This window comes from Muntiacus reevesi, chromosome 1, assembly GCF_963930625.1.
Source record: "Muntiacus reevesi chromosome 1, mMunRee1.1, whole genome shotgun sequence".
Taxonomy (NCBI): domain Eukaryota; kingdom Metazoa; phylum Chordata; class Mammalia; order Artiodactyla; family Cervidae; genus Muntiacus; species Muntiacus reevesi.
In genome coordinates, this window is record NC_089249.1 from 30,347,423 (window position 1) to 30,371,151 (window position 23,729).

The following is a 23,729-nucleotide window of genomic DNA, read 5'->3' on the forward strand; positions in this document are numbered from 1 at the left end:
CCGGAACACTGCGAGTGCTCCCCACACAGGCCAGTGATATCTGTCTGCAGCGCCCCTCCCTCCCCGCAGCACGAGGGAACAAGCGAACCTGAGCAAGAGACCACCTGCGCCCGCCTGTGTCAGGGCAGAAATTAGACACTGAAGAGACCGGCAAACAGAAGCCAAATAAACAAAGGGAACCGCTTCAGAAGTGACCAGTGCAACAGATTAAAATCCCTGTAGATAACACCAACTACACCGGAAGGGGCCTATAGATATCGAGAAGTGTAAGCTGCAACGAGGAGCTATCTGAAACTGAACTGAACCCACACTGACCACAACAGCTCCAGAGAAATTCCTAGATATATTTTTACTTTTTTTTTAATTAAAGAAATTTTTTTCTTTTTATTTTCTTTTAAAATTCCCTATTACTCCTCCATTACTTCTTAACTTTCATTTTCATATACTTTTACTATTTTTTTATTAGAAAAAAATTTTTTTCTGTTTTTCTTTTTTTCTCTTATTTTCTTTTAAAGTTCGCTATTACTCCTCTATTACTCCTTAATTTTCATTTTCATTTCACTATAACCTTGCAAAAAAAAAAGAAAAGAAGAGGCCCTATTTTTAAACCAAACTTCATATATATTTCTAAAATTTTTTGGTTTTGTTTTTAATATTGTATTTTTAAGAGTCTAACCTCTACTCATGATTTTTAATCTTTGTTTTTCAGTATTTGATATCAATATTGGACATTTAAGAATCCAATATTCAGTACCCATTTTTACTCAGGAGTGTGTTGATTACTCTCTCCTACTTTTGACTCTCTGTTTTCTCCCTCAGATCACCTCTATTTCCTGCCTTCCCCTTCTCTTCCCAATCCAATTCTGTGAATCTCTGTGGGTGTCTGGGCTATGGAGAACACTTAGGGTACAGAGTACTGCGTAAATCTATCTCTCTCCTCTTGAGTCCCCCCTTTTTCTCCTCCTGCTCATCTCTATCTCCCTCCTCCCTCTCCTCTTCTTCATGTAACTCTGTGAACCTCTCTGGGTGTCCCTCACGGTGGAGAATCTTTTCACCATTAGCCTAGAAGTTTTATTATCAGTGCTGTACAGTTGGAGAAGTCTTGATGCTACTGGAAGAATAAGACTGAAATCCAGAGGCAGGAGACTTAAGCCCCAAACCTGAGAACACCAGAGAACTCCTGACTACACGAAACATTAAGTAATAAGAGACCATCCAAAAGCCTCCATACCTACACTGAAACCAACCACCACCCAAGAGCCGATAAGTTCCAGAGCAAGACATACCAGGCAAATTCTCCAGCAACACAGGAACATAGCCTTGAGCATCAACATACAGGCTGCCCAAAGTTACACCTAACACACAGACCCATCTCAAAACTCACTACTGGACACTCCATTGCACTCCAGAGAGAAGAAATCCAGGTCCACCACCAGAACACCAACGCAAGTTTCCCTAACCAGGAAACCTTGACAAGCCAATCATCCAACCCCACCCACTGGGTGAAACGTCCACAATAAAGTTGAAACTCTGATACTTTGGCCACCTGATGCGAAGAGCCAACTCACTGGAAAAGATTCTGATGCTGGGAAAGATTGAGGGCATGGAGAGAAGGAAGCGACAGTGGATGAGATGGTTGGATGGCATCACCGACTCAATGGAAATGAGTCTGAGTAAACTCCGGGAGTTGGTGAAGGACAGGGAGGCCTGGCATGCTGCAATCCATGGGGTCACAAACAGCCGGACACAACTTATTGACTAAATGACAATGACAATCAGTCAGGTGCTCTGTGTGGTCTGAAGACCTGGGTTCTTGTACCAGCACTGCCCCTTTACAGATGTGACTTTGATCAGGGCAGTCAACCTTCCTGAGATGCAGTTCGGTTATCTCTAAAGTGAGCATGAGAACTTTACTTGGATGCTTCATGCCCTTTGTCCTCAGTGACAACCTCTCTACAATTGGTCAAGTCAAAAAGCATTAACAAAGTAAGCCTGGGATGGCTCATCTTGGAAAGATCTGCTGGCAAGGCTGGCCCTTGTCTGGTGTCTGGGAACTTGAATTTTCAGAGACTTACCACAATTCCCAGATAAGAGTGGGTCATTGTGCCCACTTGTGCCCGCTTGTACAAACCATTTGTACAAGCAATGTGTTTTCTGCCAAACATCTATTTCTTTCTAAGAGTCTGAAATTAGTTATGCTGGTAGAGGGTGCCTATATGGCCAGCCCCCAATAAAAACCTCTGGCACCGTGTCTCTGATGAGCTTCCCTGGTGGATAAGTTTCACACGGGTGGTTGCAACGTGTTGCTGGTGGAATGAAGTGCATCTTGTGTGACTGCTGGGAGGGGACTCTTGGAAACTTGTGCCTGGCTTTCTCTGGGCTCTGTCCCCTGTGTCTTTTCCCTTTGCTGATCATCCTGTAATAAATCACAGCTGTGAGCACTGAGTCCTGCACATCATCCTAGGTAATCATCGCACAGTTTCCAATTTTCTCATCTGTAAAATGGAATGTATAATAACAATAATATCTACCTTATAGTGTTGTTGTATGAAACATGAGTGGAATTAAGGGCCTGATGTAGGATGTATCTGATAGAGGGTGGTTGTTATTATGCAGTATGTTCATTGTTTACATAAGGAACATCTTGTGTTTTGTGTGTGTTCATATCTTTTTGTCAAAGTAACACTGACACATCCACTCACGTAAATTAACTCTCAAATCTTAGATGACTCATTTGATGAGAACAACAGGTTCACATGCCAACTTATAAAGACACCTGCTTCTTTCACTAAAATGTATGTATGTGTGTGGGTGTGCTTTATCACCTAACAAATGTGAAATAATTTGAGGGTTTTTTTATGATCTGAGTGTGTCTCCCCCCGCCCCCACCCTCCAAGCATTCACATGTTGAATTCTAACTCCTAAAGGTGATAGTATTAGGAAGTGTGTCCTTTGGAAGGGGATGGAACTCTCACACTTGGTTAGTACTTTGGAAAAGAGACAGACAGATCCCTTGCCCCTTCTGCCACATGGGACAGGACAAAAAGTCTGCATCCCCAAAGAAGGTCCTCACCGGCCATGTTGGTACCATGACCCTGGACTTCCTGCCTCCAGAACTGTGAGAAATAAATGTTTCTTGTTTATTAACTGCCCGGGCTGTGTTTTGTTGCTTTGTTAGAGCAGCCCAAATGAACTAAGACAATTTTTCTTTCCTATTTTTTCTTTTTTTCTCATGCTTTCTTTTGATGTGACCCTGGCAATCTGTAGCGTGAGCACGCATTGTGTATTCTAACAATAGAAAGTTACAGAAGTGAGGAAGGAGCATGGAATGGATTTAGAGAAGAACTTTAGTTTATTGTGCATTATGCGCTCACTCAGTCATGTCCGACTCTTTGCGACCTCATGAAGTGTACTCCATCAGGCTGCTCTGTCCAAGGGATTTTCCAGGCAGAAATACTGGAGTTGCCATTTCCTCCTCCAGGAGATCTTCCAGACCCAGAGATCGAACCTGTGTCTCCTGCATTGCAGGCGGATTCTTTCACAACTGAGCCACCTGGGAAGCCGCTTATAGTTGACTAAGTTGTGACTAATGGAAATTATGAAAACAAAATGTACTAAGGATACATCATCAATCTTCACTCCCTCTACAACTACAGCTATTACAGAGTTTGTGCTTTGGTTGCCTTGAAGTGAAGGAGATGCTGCTGAATGTCTCATTAAATAATCTGGAGACCTCCAAGGTGTGTTATATCTCTTTCAATCAAGAAAGCAAACCACGGAGAATGCATCCGTGCATGCCTCAACACCACAAGCACCCACCACACTGCATGAAAGCTGATTTTCGGGAAAAACATAAATCACACTCATTAAAGGCAGGATTCCAGAATAGTATTGGCTCTTGGTTCTTTAACTTCAGATTGAGAATGGTCTCATATTGAACATCCATCCTTGAGAACTGTTTGTTAATGCTTTGTATTTAGAACATGGTAGGGGAATTTCCTGATGGTCCAGTGGTTAGGATTCCAAGCTTTCACTGCCAGAGATGTGGGTTCAGTCCCTGGTCAGGGAACTAAGATTCGTCAAGCTGCATGGGGCAGCCAGGAAAAAAATAAAATTATGTCATGCAGAAAACACATTTCAAAAAATAAATAAAGAAATAAAACATGATGGGGAAATAAAACATGATGGACTTTAGAGTGAAAACCGTTTTTCTTCCTCCCTGGTCTGCCAGCGAGTCAGTTTTCGTTCTGCAGACTCCAGAGTTTCTACCATTGATTGTCTGTACATTTTTTCTGGGTTAGGCCCCAGATGGTGGAATACATTCCCCAAAGAGCTCCCCTCTTTCAGTTCCTCCTGCTTCAAACCACTCTATACATGGTTGGGAGAATGATATCCCATGTAACGGTGTCACCTCACACCTTTCAGAAGGACTGTTATCAAAAAGACATCAACTAACAAGTGTTGGTGAGAATGTGGAGAAAAGGAACCCTCATGAACTGTTGGTTGGAATGCAAATCAGTGCAACAAATAGGGAAAAGATTATGGAGACTCCTTTAAAAAAATTAAAAAATAGAACTACAATATGATCCAGCAATTGTACTTCTGGATCTTTATCTGAAAAAAATGAAAACACTAACTCAAAAAGATTTATGTACCCCTATGTTCACTGTCAGACTTCTCTGATGGCTCAGATGGTAAAGCATCTGTCTACAATGAGGGAGACCTGGGTTCAATCCCTGGGTGGGGAAGATCTCCTGGAGAAGGAAATGGCACCCCACTCTAGTACTCTTGCCTGGAAAATCCCATGGATGGAGGAACCTGGTGGGCTGTAGTCCACGAGGTCACTAAAAGTCAGACATGACTGAGCGACTTCCCTTTCACTTTTCACTTTCATGCATTGGAGAAGGAAATGGCAACCCACTCCAGTGTTCTTGCCTGGAAAATCCCATGGACGGGGGAGCCTGTTGGGGTTCTGTCTATGCGGTCGCACAGAGTTGGACACGACTGAAGCGACTCAGCAGCAGTAGCAGCAGAAGCATGTTCAGCAGCACTCTTTACAATAGTCAAGACATGGAAGCAACCTAAGTGTCCATCAGCAGAATGGATAAAGAAATTGTAGTATGTACAGATACATATGCAATGGAATATTATTCAGCCAAAAGAAAAAAAAAATCTTTCCATTTGCAACAACATGGATGGACCTTGAAGGCATTATGCAATGTAAAATTGAGTCAGACAGTGAAAGACATATACTGTATAATCTCACTCATATATGTAGAATGTAAAAACAAAGAAACAAAACCAAGCTCATAGATGCAGAGAACAGATTGGTAGTTGCCAGAGATGGGTTGGCAGCTGGGCAACATGGGTGAAGGGAGTCAAAATGTACAATCATCCGGTTATAAAAGTAACTGTAGATATAATGTACAGCGTGATGGCTGTGGTCAACAGCACTGTACTGCATAGTTGAAAGTTGCTAGGAGAGCAGATCTTGAAAGTTCTCATCAGAAGAAAAAAAATTCTGTAACTATCTATGGTGACAGATGTTAAGTAGACTGGATGATCATTTCACACTGTATGCAAATATAGAATCATTATGTTGCACACTTGAAGCTAATATGTTATCTGTCAATTATACCTCAATTTAAAAAATATGTAAGTATAAGATACATGTGCTCACACTTTTAAAACCATCTTTTTCTATGGCAGAAGGTAGAGTGGTATGAGAAGTGCAATTCTTTACTGGCGAGCCTATTTTTATACAGTAGATGCGTGCATTATTGTAAAGTTATATTTTGTAAACTAATCATACTCAAATGCACACAGTAAATTGCTACTTAAAAGCCATTTGTGGTAAAAGTTTGCATTGTAGAAAGCCTGTAATATATCTATTTTGTAAATTGAGACTATCATATATTGGACTTACTTTAGTGGGAAAAATGTATACTGTCATCATTAGTGCAAAAGAGCTTCCATACCAATTTTTAAAAGCAGAGAAAAAAATTAACCAGACTTTTTGAAGCAAGTTTTAATTTACTTGAGAATTGCACCAAATCCAAGCATTGAAGCAGTAATGGAAAACTGGTCTTCTCTATGTTGCTCCAATAATCTGAGGGAAGGCTAAAAAGCCAGTGGACCTCTTAGTACAATGGTAGAAATGCTGACCACTTAGGGTGGTCAGTTTGCCAAGAGGATTTAAGGGGCATTTGAGGTGAAACTCCCACTTCTCAGCCAAACAGCAGGACTGAGTAAAGACCACAAGGTCTATTTGTAGCAAGGTGAAAGTCCTATGGTTCCTTTCATCTCTCTAAAATTAGAAATAATTCCAGTTTCACTGAGGCCAAATTTTCTCAAATATGAAGATTCAATATGAGTTGTCACCACAATAATTATAACCAACAGTGAGGGCTTACTGCATGCCAACACAGGCCTTACATGAATTACCTCATTTAGTCCTCATGAAAGCTCTATTAGCATTTCACGAGTGGAAAAACTGAGACACAGAAAGGTTAAGCAACTAGATGACGCTTGCAGAGCCACTGAATCTGGCTGGCAAAGTTACTCCAGAGTCTTGCTTGCTTTCTGACTGCGTTATAGGGTCTGTCTATAAACTCGATAACTTTATGTTAGAAAAAAACAGCTCCAATATAGTCTGTTCTTAAGTTTGCAAAATGCTTTAACTTACTTATTTCCTTTTTACCTCTGTAGAGAAAGTAGCTGAGATTCAGAAATTCATGTGAGGCTTACTAGAGCCTGTTATACAAAGTCAGGAAGAGAAGAACAAATATCATATATTAAAGCATATATATGGAATCTAGAAAAATGGTACTGATGAACCTATTTGCAGGGAAGAATGGGGACTCAGATATAGAGAACAGACTTGTGGAAACAGTGGGGGAGGGAGAGAGTGAGGCGAATGGAGGAAGTAGTGTCGACGTGTGTGTTTTACTGTCATGTGTAAAATAGATGGCTGGTAAGAAGTTGCTTTGTAACACAGGGAGGCCAGCCTGGCGCTCTGTGATGATCTAGAGGGGTGGGTTGGGGGAAGGGGAGGAAGGAAAAAGAGGGAGGGGATCTATGTATAATTGTGACTGATTTGTATGGTTGAACAGCAGAAACCACAACACAATATTGTAAAGCAATTTCCCCCCAGTTAAAAATAAATTAAAAAAAAAAAAGAAATTAATGTGAGGTTTAGAGATATTAGGTGATTTGCCCAAGGTTACAGATCTCCTAGATAAGGGAGCTAGAGGTTGAAACAAAATCCTATAATGAACTTGGAACTCATGACTTAGATTCAGAAAAAGTTCCAAGGGACATTTCTATTCAGAAATGTTTGGAAGTTAGGAGACATAGGCAAAATATCTTGTAAAAAGGTAAAGGTTTACAAGGTTCATTATATCTATGACAGGGAGCTTTAACAAACAGCCTCTTTAAAATCTGATTCTTTAATGCCTAACACAATTGAGTTTATTTAGGTATCTGTATTCTACTTTTTCTCCTTCTCTCCTTATATGCATGTTTGTGTAAAACATATCAGCTTATTTGTCCATTTTTTTTGATTGTCACAGTAAATTTTGTTAACATCCATTATATCATTTTTAAAATTTAAACAAAAGCCTGGTGGATTTATACATTCAATCAGTTTATTCAGAAGATATTTTTTGAGGTTCACATAGTTGTCTGGCTGTGCACTAATCACTGGAAATCCAAAAGAGAGCAAAGTCACTGCCCAGACGAGAGAAAACTGTGGTGAAGTGTCATAGCATCTCTAATAAATGTAGGTTAAACTAGCATCTTCCAACTGGGGGCCTAGGAAGACTTTCCAAAACAGCACCAGAGACAATTAACTTTCAGATACTCAGCCTTTATTTATTTCTTTCCCAAGTTCTGCCTGAAGAAACAGGAATTGCCTACATCTGAGGAGCAAGCAGCTTGTTGGTTCTCTTTTTCCACTTCCCTTCTCACAACAGCCCTTCTCCCATGCTACAAAAGAAAAGCTTTTCTTTCGTTCACTCCAAATCACCCAGCAAGCCACAAGAGCATGAAGAAATGGACAGTTCAGATGATTGTGTCAATAAAGCCATTTAACCTTAAGTCACCATAAACGTACTGCAGGGCTTCACTTCTTTATCTTATTGCTGTTTTTCACTCTGAATGGAGAATGGCATTAGAAGCAGGAAGTTTTAGAACTTACCTGGCAGTTCAGCAGTTAAGACTTTGCACGTTCAATGCAAGGGATGTGGGTCGATTCCTGGTTGGGGAACTAGGTTCCTGTTGCATGTCGGAAGCAAAAAAAGGGAGCAGAAAGTTTTGGTGTGTGTTGTGATAGTCTGAATTTGGACCATGTTTAAGGTCGAGGCAGCAGAAGCAATGACAACTTTTGTTGAAAGGGCTTGCCTCTTCCATTCCCTGACTCTGTTTACTGAATCATCTGGGCTGGCGAGGAGCATTGAAGAAAGTAGGGCATTGTTTTTCCAGGTGACAGACACACATGTCTGTCTTTTAATCTCTCCACTTTAAAATTAGAGGATTTGAGGTTTATAAAAAGCCTGCTGTAAATGACAGATATCCAAGGCATGCCCTTGGCCTTTTCACCTTGAGAAAGCTTGACAGCCTCACATTCCACTTGTTTGCATTTCTCTTGCATACTCGGAATGATCTCAAAGAGCAGGTGGTGATAAGTGCCCTGTTGACAGTTCTGATAGGGAAAGGCACTTCTTAGAGTAAAAGGGACATATCTGAAAGAAGCTAGTATTTTGTATTTTCTTGAACATATGTTATACTCACAGGAAAGGCACTTTCATTAACTTTTTCCAAGCATTCACTGTATTCCAAAATATCTAATTTTCCTCTGCTTTGTATTTTTGCTTAGGTCAATCATCAACCACTTCTCATTTTTTCCTATTTACCTATGCATTTATTAAAAGTAGTTTATCTTAATGGAAGTATGTTGTGGATTCTACTGTAATTAGAACTTAAGAATCATGATTAAAACTTAATACATCTACCTTGGTCGTGGTCCAAGCAAGGCCTTTTCTTTCTGCTGTTAATTTCCTCAAAGTAGATTAACTTGTGCTCTTAAAAAAGGGAGCAGCTGCTTTTGGTGGAAAACAAAATGTTCTCTAAAACAATCCAGGATATAATACCTTAGATTTCAAAAAGCAAACCTCATTTATTTAGGATTAATTTCTCCCTCTCAGAAGTTGATATGTGGTGCTATTTCTGTAAAATGCAAAATGATAAGTGTAATTGTTTCCAAACATGAAATGAAATTTCTAATCTTTCTGCCTGGAATCTTTAGGTGTCTGTTTCTCCGTCCACCTGTCACTCCTTTTTTAGAGTATGTGGAGGTGACCCTAGTGTAGAGATTTGCCATGCTAGGGGTTTCTTCTGTGTATCAAGGAAAGTGAGAAGAGCCAGTGAGAGTGAGGGGAAGGGCAGGAAGGGCGAGAAGGCAAGAACTTCAGGACATGCAGAACCCACTGAGGGGTCTGCACTGTCTGCAGGCTCAGTGATGGTAAAGTGGGTGTGCACACCCACAATGTGGACAGAGGCAAGTAGGGTGTCAGAAGCATTGATTATGTTTTCTCTAACATCTAGGAAAAAGTGAAATTGTACTAATATTTAATTTACATGAATCGACATGGGCACCCTCTACTCAGTCCATCAGATGGTCATACTGTCACCAACTTTGAGCAGTGAGTGTCCTGAGGAAAAGGGGAGAATCTCCTGTGTAGCCTCAAGGATTCACCCTCTTTCAGTAGAGTGAGTTGTGACTGGCAATTTATATGAGCTGGGTTAAGGGGCTTTGCTGTGTGGATCATAATAAACTGTGGGAAATTCTTAAAGAAATGGGAATGCCAGACAACCTGACCTGCCTCCTGAGAAATCTGCACACAGGTCAAGAAGCAACAGTTAGAACTGGACATGGAACAAAGGATTGGTTCCAAGTTGGGGAAGGAGTACATCAAGGCTATTTGTTGTCAGTCTGCTTATTTAACTTATATGCAGAGTACATCATGTGAAATGCTGGGCAGGATGAAGCACAAACTGGAATCAAGATTGCCAGGAGAAATATCTATAACCTCAGATATGCAGATGACACCACCCTTATGGCCGAAAGCGAAGAGGAACTGAAGGGCCTCTTGATGAAAGTGAAAGAGGAGAGTGAAAAAGCTGGCTTAAAACTCAACATTCAAAAAATGAAGACCATGGCATCTGGTCCCATCACTTCATGGCAAATAAATGGGGAAACAGTGGAAACGGTGACTGACTTCATTTTCTTGGGCTCCAAAACACTGCAGATGGTGACTGCAGCCATGAAATTAAAAGATGCTTACTCCTTGGAAGAAAAGCTATGACCAACTTAGATAGCATATTAAAAAGCAGAGACATTACTTTGCCAACAAAGGTCTATCTAGTCAAAGCTTTGGTTTTTCCAGTAGTTATGTATGGATGTAAGAGTTGAACCATAAAGAAAGCTGAGCACCAAAGAATTGATGATTTTGAACTGTGGTGTTGGAGAAGACTCTTGAGTCCCTTGGAGTGCAAGGAGATCCAATCCATCAATCCTAAAGGAAATCAGTCCTGAATGTTCATTGGAAGGACTGATACTGAAGCTGAAGCTCCAATACTTTGGCCACCTGATGTGAAGAACTGACTCACTGGAAAAGACCCTGATGCTGGGAAGGATTGAAAGCAGCAGGAGAAGGGGAGGACAGAGGATGAGATGGTTGGATGGCATCACCAACTAGATGGACATGAGTTTGGGTAAGCTCCAGGAGTTGGTGATGGACAGGGAAGCCTGGCGTGCTTCAGTCCATGGGGTTGCAAAGAGTCGGACACAACTGATCGACTGAACTGAACTAAACTGAAGGGGCTTTGCAGACAGACTATGTCAGCCAGTGTTCACTGAAGATCCTTCAGAAAGGGACAATGAACTTGAAAAGATTTCTGCAAACAGAAGAAAACAAACACAAACAAAAGTCAATGCATATATCATAAAAGAGCGTACAAATAATAAATTCTGGAGAGGATGTGGAGAGAAGGGAACCCTCCCACACTGTCGATGGGAATGTATGGAGCTTCCATAAGATACTGAAAATAGATTTACATTTGATCCAGCAACCTCATCCTGCATATATCCAAAAGAGATTAAAAAAAATAATAATTTGAAAAGATATATGCATCCCAGTGATTATAACAGCACTATTTACAATAGCTAAGACATGGAGACAACTCTAAGTGCCCATCAACAGACAATTGGTTTAAAAAGATGTGGAGATATATATATATATATATATATATACACACACACACACACACACAATGGAATATTACTCAGTCATAAAAAGAACAAAAGCTTGTCATTTGCAGCAACAAGGATGAATCTAGAGATTTTCTTACTAAATGAAGTAAGTCAGACAGAGAAAGACAAAGATTATATAATATCACTCATATATGGAATCTAAAAAACAATCAAATCAACTTATTTACAAAACAGAAACTGACTCACAGACATAGAAATCAAACTTATGGCTACCAAAGGGGAAAAGGAAGGGGCAGGGATAAATTAGGATTACAGGATTAACAGATACACCTTACCATACACAAAATAAACAACAAAGATATACTGTACAGCATAGAAACTATATTCAATATCTTGATATAATTTATAAGGGAAAAGAATCTGAAACTGTATACCTGAAGCTAACACAATATTTTAATAAATCAACTCAGATGGTAAAAAATCTGCCTGCAATGAAGGAGACTCAGTTTCGATCCCTGGGTCAGGAAAATGCCCTGGATTAGGAAAGGCAACCCACTTCAGTATACTTGTCTGGAGAATTCTGTGGACAGAGGAGCCTGGCGGGCCACAGTCCGTGGGGTCACAAAGAGTCAGACATGACAGAGTGACTGACACTAACTACCATAGTTAAATTTAGAGAAACAATAAAGTATTAGTGATACAAAAATAAGGAAATAACAAAATCAAAACAGCACTATTTTTCCAATTCTTATTACAACTTCTCCATTATCCATATTCCAAGATAGAAATATTGATGATTTAATCAGAATTAACAAACAGTGGAGCACAGAATTGTGGTATCATCAAGAAGACTATTTGAAAGGGAATTCTATCAACTGTCATTATTGATTACTTAGTCGTTCTGTATATTTGGCTTTTAACCAAGGATAGTAGAAGAAAACAACCATAATTCAGAAAACATTTTAAAATGCTAATGATTTCATGTTTATCTCATCTTTTTTATCCCTATTTTTGTGTATGACATTATGTATTAAGTTATTTTCATAAATAACTATATAAATATATGTTAGGCTTGCATGCTGTTTTGGTTAACACTGCTATATAACCAATTACCGCACAATTCTGTGACTTAAAATAATGTTTTATCATCTCTCACAGTCTGTAGATTATCTGGGCTCAGTAGAGTAAGGCTTTTTTTTTAAAAAAACTTTTTATTTTATATTACAGTATAGTTGATTACCAATATATTCATTTCAGATGTACAACAAAGTGATTCACTTATATATATACATGTATATGTATATACACATACATTTGAACTCTTCAAATTCTTTTCCCATTTAGGTTGTTATACGATTTTGAGTAGAGTTCACTGTGCTATACAATCCATCCTTGTTGGTTGTCCATTTTAAACATAGCAGTGTGTACCTGTCAATCTCAAACTCTCTATCCCTCCCTTCTACCCTTCCCCCCAGTAAGCATAAGTTTGTTCTCTAAGTCTGTAGCAGCAGAGCAGTTTGCAAAGGGCGTGTGCAGCAGCCTCAAAATGTAGTGTGGTTAGCTTTTATGAGTTGGGTAATTTCATAAGCTAATAAGTAGGTGGATTATTCCAATGATTTTGGGGAAGGGATGGAGATTTCCAGGAACTGGGCCACCACCCACTTTCTGATCTTTTGACATGCCTTGAAACTGTCATGTCACCTCTGGGTGTGTCATTTAGCTTGCTGACTGAGGATCAAGTCAAGTTGACTTGTCTGCCATCTTGGACCCATTTGATTCTAATCAGTTTATGTTGTGTCCTTGAGCTATGTCATTCTTTCAAAAGTTAGGCCCTGCCCTCTTCCCTCCTGTTTCATCCCTCCCTCAGAGATTTTACTCCCATATTCTTATGGGATCCTGAAGGATGATGGTCCATCATCTATAATTGCTTCAAGAAGAGCAGAGTAGTTTTAACCTGAGGTTTCTCATGTGGTTTGAGTCATCTGAATGCTCAACAGGGCTGGATGCTCCAGATGACGACTCCCACAGCTGACAGCTGATGCTGGATGCTGGCTGGGAGCTCATCTGGGACTGTTGATTAGTGAGCCTTACAGCATGGTGGCTGGGTGCCAGGTGCAGGAGTCCCAAGCACCTTCCAAGAGGAAGATACAGAAGATTCCAGGGCAGTTACAGTACATGCCTAAAACAGGAGCAGCATCATTTCTCTATTTCTGTCCTATTCTATTGGTTAAAAACAATCACAGATTCAAAAGTGGGGGTGGGGTGGGATGTGGAATTCCACTGCTTGATGGGGTTGAGCAGAAGAGCATATTCATGGGAGAAAACGTTGTGGCTAATATTTGGAAAACACAGCCTACCACACATGCTGCAATTTTTACTGATATGTTTACGGTCATAAAACCTAGAGCCACTGGAACAAGACACAATTGTAGGTGAGATCACAACCTTGTGGACAAATTGACTTAACTAACAGCTCTTTCATTCTGAGAAATTTAAGTAATGTCTCTGAATCACTAAAAATCCAGAAAGTAGAACCTATGGTGGTGTGTGGGGGTAGGGGTGAAGGGGGCTCTTTGGAATATTAGATGAGAAAATGTGTACCCAAAGTGTTCCAGAACCACACTTGAGTCCACTGGCCCATGTATGGTACAGTCAGTCTACTGACCCAGGTTTTGGTGAAGGAAAGTTCAGTGTTTATTGTAGGGCACCGAGCAAGGAGTCCAGGACAGCTAGTGCTCAAAGCACCCAAGTTCCCTGGTGGGTTTTAGCAAAGCCTTTCTAAAGTCCAGGTCAGGGAGGGATGTTCAAGGCTATGTGATCAGCTGGTGCACAATAATGATGGATTGATAGTGAAGTAATAGGGGTTCACAGCATCAATCTTTAGGAACTGATAGGTCTGGGAACTACATGCTCATGATTGTCAATTATTAACTTCCCCCATTTGGTGGTGGTTTTAGCCTCTGTAAAACAACTTGACATATGCATTAGATATGATTATCTAGGTACTTTAGAGAGGAGCTAAAGCAGAGAATATGGGGGAGGGGTCTCTCTTGGGAAGGCCCCAGCAGGTCTTCATTAGGTTACAAAGTACCCAGAACATTGTAACTGGCTCAACCTGCAGCAGATATCATTATGGTTTTGAATTGGGGAGTGACTGGTTTAGAAAAAGCTTTTCAGAGTGAGCACTTTGATGACAGCATGGTGGATGTAGGAAAGCAGGGAGGAGATGGGAGGTCAAAAATGGAGGCGGTGGGGGGATCTCTTGTGAGACTGTGGCCAGAAGAGAGGGGCAGCGATGAAGGAGAGAAGCTGGGGGAGAAGAGTAATATGCAACCCAATGAAGAGCAGCCTCTGCTTGCTGAAAATGGAGAATAGTCCAAGCACAGCAATGAAGACCCAGTGTTCCTAAAAATAAATTTAAAAAGAAAAAGGATAGCTTTAAAAAAAATAGGTTTTTTCAAACTCGAAAGAGGTTAGTCATTTGCTCAAGATCATAGAGCTGATAAGTGGTAAAGCCAGGATATCAACCCTCAGCTATGATCAAACATATTGTAATGCTCCCAAACTGCACTAAGACCAGAGCCACACATGGCTATTTAAATGAAATGCAAATGAATGAAAATTAAGCAAAATTAAAACTTCAATTCCTTAGGCACACTAACCACATTTCTACTCTTCAATATCCACACATGACTTGGCACAGAGACAGAATGTTTCCATCATCACATTGGAAAGCATTGATCCAATCCCTTAACAGTCATAATATGTTGAAAGCCCATAGGATGGCTGGTTAAGAGAAGAGATGAAGTAGTGGAAGAGAAGAGAGGAAAAGGAAGGAGAAAGATTTAGAACAGTTTTATGGAGAAAGAAGCCTAGATCTAGCGATAGATTAGCCCTGTTACATTTGCAAACTTTAGTAGTTAAAATTTCAAAATATGTTAAAGACACACTTTTAAAATATTTGAGAGCTGCAATTCAACAGTTAGTAAAGTCTCATTTGTGTGCCTGGCATTGGTTGAGGGGAGATTGCTAGGCAAACAAAATAGACACACTTTCCCATCATCAAAAATAGAGTAACTTTAATCAAATAATTAGAATAAAGCATTTCAGTTATTTTGTAGTGGAAAGGATTCTGTAGAAATAGCCAGGGGCCCGTGTAGCCTAGACAGGGCTCAAGGATCTTTCCCCTAGGAAGTGCTATTAAGTAATCTGAGAAAGGAAATGTTTCAGGGAAGAGAGTGTGGTGTAAGAGGATGGTCACTTCCCGGGTCATATCTGAGTGCCTCAGACGGCTGCCAAGTCTGAGTTCTTGGCTTTACACAGGAAAGAACTTAAGAGTGAGCCATAGTAAAGCGAAAGGAGGTTTATACAGGGAAGAAACACACTCTATAGACAGAGTGTGGGCCAACTCAGAAGAGAGAGGTGCCAGGGTATAGGGTTATTTTCTTGGTCTCCAAAATCACTGTGCACGGTGACGGCAGCCTTGAAATTAAAAGACACTTTCTCCTTGGAAGGAAAACTATGGCAAAACTAGACAGCATATTAAAAAGCAGAGCCATCACTTTGATGACAAAGGTCTGTATAGTCAAAGCCATGGTTTTTCCAGTAGTCATGTACAGATGTGAGAGTTGGACCATAAAGAAGTCTGAGTGTTGAAGAATTGATGCTTTTGAACTGTGAAGATTCTTTTGAAGAAGACTCTTGAGAGTCCCTTGGAGACCAAGGAGATCAAAACAGTCAATCCTAAAGGAAATCAGTCCTGAATATTCATTGGAAGGACTGATGCTGAAGCTCCAATGCTTTGGTCACCTGATGCGAAGAGCCAACTCATTGGAAAAGGACCCTGATTCTGGGAAAGATTGAGGGCAGGAGGAGAAGGGGAACACAGAGGATGAGATGGTTGGATCACATCATCAACACAATGGACTTGAGTTTGAGCAAACTCCAGGAGATAGTGAAGGACAGGGACTCCTGTGTGCTGCAGTCCATAAGGTCACAAATAGTTGGACACGACTTAGCAACTGAACAACAATAAAAATTTCATAGGCTAATGAGTGGGAGGAGTAATTCCAGCTTTTTTTGGGAAGGGGTGAGGATTTCCAGGAATGGGACCACCATCCACTTTTGATGTTTATGGTCATTGTATCTGTGGGTGTGTCATTTAGCATATTAATGTGTTACAATGATCCAGATAACCCGATGTTATGATCACTTACCTCCAGCCAGACACCCTGGAATGCAAAGTCAAGTGGGCCTTAGGAAGCATCACTATGAATAAAACTAGTGGAGGTGATGGAATTCCAGTTGAGCTATTTCAAATCCTAAAAGATGATACTGTTAAAGTGCTACACTCAATATACCAGCAAATTTGGAAAACTCAGCAGTGGCCACAGGACTGGAAAAGGTCAGTTGTTATTCTAATCCCAAAGAAGGGCAATGCTAAAGAATGTTCAAATCACTGCACAATGGCACTCATCTCACACGCTAGCTAAGTAATGCTCAAAATTCTCCAAGCCAGGCTTCAACAGTACATGAACTATGAACTTCCAGATGTTCAAGCTGGATTTAGAAAAGCTAGAGGAACCAGAGATCAAATTGCCAATATCCGCTGGTGGTGATAGTTTAGTTGCTAAGTCGTGTCTGACTCTTGCAGGTTCCTCTGTCCATGGGATTCTCCAGGCAAGAATATTGGAGTGGGTTGCCATTTCCTTCTCCAGGGGATCTTCCTGACCTGGGAATCGAATCTGGCACTCCTGCACTGCAGGCAAATTCTTACAAACTGAGCTATGAGGGAAGCCCATTGTCCGTTAGATCATTGAAAAAGCAAGAGAGTTCCAGAAAAACATCTACTTCTGCTTTAAAGAGTACGCCAAAGTCTTTGACTGTGAGGATTACAACAAACTATGGAAAATTCTTAAAGAGATGGGAATACCAGACTACCTTACTTGCCTCCTGAGAAATCTGTATGTAGGTTAAGAAGCAACAGTTAGAACTCGACATGAAACAACAGACTGTTTCCAAATAGTAATCAAGGCTGTATATTGTCACCCTGCTTAACTTATATGCAGAGTACATCATGAGAAATGTAGGGCTGAATGAAGCACAAGCTAGAATCAAGATTGCCAGGAGAAATTTCAGTAACCTCAGATATGCAGATGACACCACCGTTATGGCAGAAAGCGACAAAAAACTAGAGTCTCTTGATGAAAGTGAAAGAGAAGAGTGAAAAAGTTGGCTTAAAACTCAACATAATGGCATCTGGTCCCATCACTTCATGGCAAATAGATGGGAAAACAATGGAAACAGTGAGAGACTTTATTTTTGGGGGCTCCAAAATCACTGCAGATGGTGACTGCAGCCATGAAATTTAAAGACGCTTACTCCTTGGTTATGACCAACCTAGACAGCATATTAAAAAGCAGAGACATTATTTTGCCAACACAGGTCTGTCTAGTCAAAGCTATGGTTTTTCCAGCAGTCATGTATAGATGTTAGAGTTGGACTATAAAGAAAGCTGAGTGCCAAAGAATTGATGGTTTTGAACTGTGGTGTTTGAGAAGACTCTTGAGAGTCCCTTGGACAACAAAGAGATCCAACCAGTCCATCCTGAAGGAAATCAGTCCTGAATATTCATTGGAAGGACTGATGTTGAAGCTGAAACTCCAATACTTTGGCCACCTGATGTGAAGAGCTGACTCATTTGAAAAGACCCTGATGCTGGGAAAGATTGAAGGTGGGAGGAGAAGGAGATGACAGGAGGAGATGGTTGGATAGCATCACCGACTCAATGGACATGAGTTTGAGTTGTTATAGCCACGATTTCCAGGAAACAAACTCACTCAGAAGGACAATGCAGATAATGGAGTGCAGTTTATTACACCGGCGGGCCCAAGGTAGAGTCTCCTCTTAGTCAAGGACCCCGACCAGCATTTGTGAAAATCTTTTAGACCCCATGTGTACGTGTCCAAACCCACCACCCCAAATCCCTTGAGGCTTACAAAGGAAGGGTAAATACAATCACAATAACCCCATCATTCACGTGTTATGTGTTCAAACAGTTAATAATCAATAAGCCCATGGTTACATTCCAACCAGTTATTAACCGATAAGCCTGTGCTTACATTCCGATAGATACTGTCCGGAGGCAGGGGTGATTAGTGTCTGTTTTCTCTTAGGCGATGAGAAACCTGGAAACCATCTTCAAGGTTCCCCTGTCCGGAGGGGGTCTTATCCTTCCATTGTCGTTCCCACAGGCACTAAGCAGAGAGTTTAGAGTCCACTGGAGAGGTGGCCGAGCACGATCAGCGCAGACAGGCCTCAGATGGAGTCCAGGCCCTATGAATTCCTTCTTCAGAGTAAGCTCCAGGAATTGGTGATGGACAGGGAAGCCTGGTGTGCTGCAGTCCACGGGGTTGTAAAGAGTCAGACACAACTGAGTGACTGAACTGAACTGAACTGAGAGCCCCTTGGACATTTAGGGGATCAAGCCAGTCAATCTAGGGAAATCAACCCTGAATATGCATTGGAAGGACTGATGCTGAAGCTGAAACTCCAGTATTTTGGTCATCTGATAATGAGCACCTGACTCATTGGAAAAGTCCCTGATGTTGGCAAAGATTGAAGGCAGAAGAAGTGGGCATCAGAGGATGAGATGGCTGGATCGCATCACCCATGCAATGGGCATGAACTTGGGCAAACTTCGGGAGATGGTGAGGGACAGAGAGGCCTGGTATGCTACAGTCCATGGAGTCACAAATAGTCGGACACGACTAGGCAACTGAACAACAACAAACTCTCTAAGGCACTACCAATGGCCGCTACCTGGTTGGCTTTTTGCCTACCCTCCCAGGCTCACCTTAGCTGGATCACCCTCCTCGGGTGCCTCCTTCAGCCCTCATCTTTTTTTTTTTTTTTTTTAAATTTTTGGCTATGCTGGGTCTTCATTGCCGTAAGGGCTTTTCTCTAGTTGCAGAGGCTACTCATTAGTTGCTGTGCTTGAATTTCTCACTGCAGTGGCTTCTCTTGTTGTGGAACATGGGCTCTAAACCACAGGCTCAGTAATTGTGGCGTGAAGGCTTAGTTGCTCTGAGGCAGTGCCATCTTCTCAGATCAGGGTCTGAACCAGTATCTATCTCCTGCCTTGGCAGGAGAATTCTTTCTGGCTGAGCCTCCAGGGAAGCCCACCCTCTTTTGTAAGCTCCACATTCCTTCCCTTTTTAGAGATGTCCTTTCTGCCTGGAACTCACTTTCATCCCCGACCATTCTTCATCCTTTCTTCCTGTAGTTGAATTTTTTATCCTCCAAATCTTTCCTTAAGGATTCCTTGCTGGGCCTTTCTAAGTCAGTTACATCTCTTTAGTAGAGGCTCTTAAGCACAGGTAGCACTAGCTGCATATGCAATTTCACATTTGCAGGGATTAGTTAACACTTTTCAATACAAGTAACATTTTTCTATTTGGCTGGAGACAATGCTAGATAACAGGATGGAGGTGTGCTCACACTGCATCTCCAGCACTTAGCCCAGTGCAGGCACAAATGTTACACACTTAATGAATATTTTAGACTTTTGATTGTAAGCACATTACTGATCACGAGAGAGTCGGACTGAAAAAATAGTATTTAGGAGTCATCAGCATATAGGTGGAGCCATAAAAATGCTCATGAAGCAAAACCATTGGGTTGAGCAAAATGAAGGCTACTAGGAACCTTGCTTAGGTGGAATAATTGAAGCGAAGTCAAATTATAGTCACTTGAAAAGGAAGGAAGTAGCAGCAGTTAATACAGATGGTGATTGCCCACCAGAGTCTGGCTCTGAACAGGAGGAAAGAGGAAAGGTCAGTGGGGCCCTGTAGTAATTCTTTAATAACATCATTCTTGTATGATACAGGCTTTCTTGGATGAATAGGGAGGATTTACAGGTCACTAAAAGGTCACTTACAGGTCATTCCTTAAAATGGCAAGGAAATCAGAGCTGTTTAGTATCTACCTATAAAACAATAATAACAGGCTTTGAATGAATAGTAAGGTATAGACATTTGTGCTCAGTTGCTCAGTGGTGTCCAACTCCTTGTGACCCTATGGACTGTAGCCTGCCAGGCTCCTATGTCCATGGGATTCTCCAGGCATGGATACTGGAGTGGGTTGCCACTTCCTTCTCCAGGGATCTTCCCCATCTCTGGACCCAGGAATAGAATCCCAGTCTCCTGTGGTTCCTGCATTGGCAGGCAGAGTCTTTACTGCTCAGCCACCTGGGAATCCCCATACACATTTAAACCAGACTTTTGAATGCAAATAATTTGTTTGTAACTCTTCAACTAAGCGTTTCTTATTTTTATGCTTGGGGTAGGAGTACACTTAATTTGTATTTTCTTTCAACAGTATCCTTGAGTATACTTAATCTATATTTTCTTTTAATTGTCAAAAGTATACTTGAGTATACTTAATCTGTATTTTCTTTCAATTGTTCAATTTTACATCTATTTAACAAGAGACTCTGGTTGCCAGTGACATGTGACCTGTTAGGATTCCACCCCAGCATAAGAGGCTTTTCTATGTCTAGTACCAAGGGGAGAGAGGAAGGGAGAAGTGTATGCAATTTCTGGGCGATAAGATTACAGCTATATTGACTTTAGGACTGTATAAAATCAATTCTAAAACTAGACTGGGTTTAACCACCCTCCCACGTTCTAAGATCAAATCAGCGCAAGTCACCACTTCCTATTCCTTTAAAAGCCCAGAAGGGCTCATAATTTAGTCTGACATTGCTCCAGGAGCACACAGCAGACAATAGCCATTACATTCTTCCTTTTCCTTTTCCGATGTCACTTTCCCAGCTATTTCTAAATGTTTTTATCACACGCCGACATCAAAAAACTGTCAAAGCCGCTTGGTTAGGAGCTCGTGGTCTACTTTGCCTGAAACCGATGGATGGGGGTGGAGGGGTGGTAAGTGGGTCTAAGTGGCCTTGAGGTCTTTGGGCAGAAAAAGGTCTTAGGGGCTGTGAGCCTAGCAGCCCAAGTTTGCAAATCCGACTTGGTTGGCGGTGAAAAGAAATCTAAAGCCCGGACTCACGTTCTCCATCAGTTTGCGCGTTGAGGGTCAGTGGCAGATAACTGCCCAGGCATAATGGGCAATCCCCAGTTGTAAGTTCCCCGGGCAGGAGGGGCGGAGGGAAGCAGAAACTGCCTTTTGTGGGGTTGTGAAAGGAAAATCTGTCCTAAAGAAAATTAATTTCCCAGAGGTGGCTTCCCCCGGGCAGAGGGCGTTTCCAGGCCCACCGTGGCGTTGTTTGGTAAATAAGAATGCTTGCTCAGTGCCGGCTCCCCCTGAGAGGCGCTTCTGCACTCTCGTGCCCAGGGGGCTGGGACTAGGGCTTGGAGATTCCCGTCTGGAGGATCGGACAGTTTCTCCCCCAGGCATGATGGAGGGGCTGCGCTGTTCTCTGCGCCGGGTGGCCGGGGCACCCGGGCGCTGGCGGCCGGTTCCGCGCGGTGAGTGCGCTGGGGCTTGGCCGCGCCGCCCGCTTTCTCGTGGAGCCGGGTGCAGCGTGTCGCCGCCGATCTCTGCTGCCGCGCGCCCCGGGAGGCTCCGGATGGCCAGCCCGCCCCCCGCCGCCGCGGCCCTCGCCCCTCAGGTACCCAGACCACAGGCTTTCTCGGGGTGGGAGTAGGAATAGGGGTGGGGCAGACTGGACCCCAGGCTCTCGGAAGTCCACGGGCCTGGCCGGGCGCGCAGCTGCTGTTGCCCGCACCATCCTGCCTCGCCTTGCACCAGCATTCTGTCTGCATCCGGGAGTCTCCTCTTTCCCCATCCCTGCCCCAAATCTAGAGTCCCAGTCTGCGAACGCCTCGGAGAGGCCCCCGCCAGCCAGATCTGAAAGTCCCGCCGGTGACCTGCTCCGGAGCGAGGCGCGGACAGCCACCGGGAACATGAGGGTCGCCATGGAATCCGCTTTGGTGGAAGAGGTGGGGGTGGGGTGGGGGAGCAGAGGGAACGGAATTTTGGGGCTGCCAGAACTGACAGCCACATCCTGCGTGCCTTCGCCACCCCAAAATATTTTGCCCGTAGCCTTTTGCCTCCCTGAATCCTTTTCTTCCTCCTCTTTCCCCTAGTGATGTAGCATATTAGGTTTTTTTTTTTTTTTTTGAAGGTCAGTACCTTTTCCTGTTTGACCTGTTTCCATTGCGTCCTTAAGTGTTTTTTAAAATTTTACGCCCTCATTCCATGAGTTCTGTCCTTAACGGGTGCCCTTGCGTCTGCATTGGAGGACCCTACCCGTGGAGGAAATGGTTCACTCTGGTCCCCATAGCTTTTCCAGGCTTGCTATTGTGCGCCCATGATCGACAAGACCACGAGGCTGAGTGCGCCCAGGAGATTTCTCTGTTAATGGCTTTAAGCCCTAATCTAGACTATTTCCTCGGATAATAGGGAGACAATTACTTTCTTGTTCTTTGCTGGTGAACCCTGGCGCAGCAGGGCGAATCTGGAATTTAACCAGTCTGCTCCAAGCCAGCAGTGAAGGAAAAAAACTGCTGCGACCTCCGACAGGGCAGAAAGAGAAGGACCGCTCTCGCAGGACGCTCTCCTTTGGGGCTGGTGCCTGGGTGTTTGATCCTCTTTTTCCTGTTTGCTTGGGGACCAGACCCGAGCGCAGCGAAGGGTGTGATGGTGAGTGATATTGATTACCCCAGACCCCAGTGAGACACCTAGTTTTACTTAATGGAATTTATTCTTCTTTAAGGACTGCAATAATGGATGCTCCGCAGAAGGTACTGGAGAAGGCGGGTCCAAAGAGGCGGTGGAGACTTTCAAGGTAAGTTACTTGCCAGAGGCTAAGTGAAACAGCAGTTCAGTTGAATACAGCCATTTCTTGTTGAGATTTGGGGCAGTTTCTCAGCACAGGTTTATACAATAATTTAAATAACCTGCCATGCTTTTTAAATTCCACTCTTCTGGGGGAAAAGTCGTATGGGGAGCAGTATAGGACAGTCGTATAGAATTACCGGGCAGTTAATTGCTTATTTCATGAATTATAAAAGTTTTCTTGGAAAATAACCAGTTCATGACTTTCACCTTGAGGTTTATCTGATTATATAATACTTTTAACCCTTCACCCTATCTGTGGAAAAAGCTAAACTCATTTGTTTCCTCTTTAAGCAGCAGCTAATATTTTACAGTAAAAAGAAAAAAATGGTTGTATTTCCTTCATTTCTCTCTAAATTCTGGGGTTTATATATATTAAATAACCTCGTACTTCACAGAGGAATAGTGAGAAGAAAGAGAGAAAGAATCTTGTAAAGTATTTTTAAAAATCATAAGAACATAAAGGTAAAGTTTATTATCATTTTCTCCTTAATTCATTATCTCCACCTACTCGACTCCTCCAGGCCATGGAGATTTTTTCCTCCGTGGCTTTTCTTTTTTCCTCCTTCTGTTCTTCTGCTGCCTGTTTCAGCCA

The 23,729-nt window shown here is 42.2% G+C and overlaps 1 protein-coding gene across 3 annotated transcripts in view; it reads left to right on the forward strand.

Moving 5' to 3' along the window:
* Positions 1-23,729, forward strand: part of BCAT1 (branched chain amino acid transaminase 1) — a 132,314-nt gene that overhangs the window by 22,756 nt on the left and 85,829 nt on the right. Inside the window, exons 1-2 of one of the 3 annotated variants that reach the window (XM_065940299.1) lie at positions 21,778-21,905; positions 23,013-23,084. In XM_065940299.1, the coding sequence (XP_065796371.1) occupies positions 21,864-21,905; positions 23,013-23,084 (114 nt within the window). In that variant the 5' untranslated portion in view covers positions 21,778-21,863. Of the gene's footprint in view, positions 1-21,777; positions 21,906-22,121; positions 22,237-23,012; positions 23,085-23,729 lie in introns of those variants that run through there. The other 2 variants (XM_065940308.1, XM_065940316.1) reach the window with 2 other exon arrangements.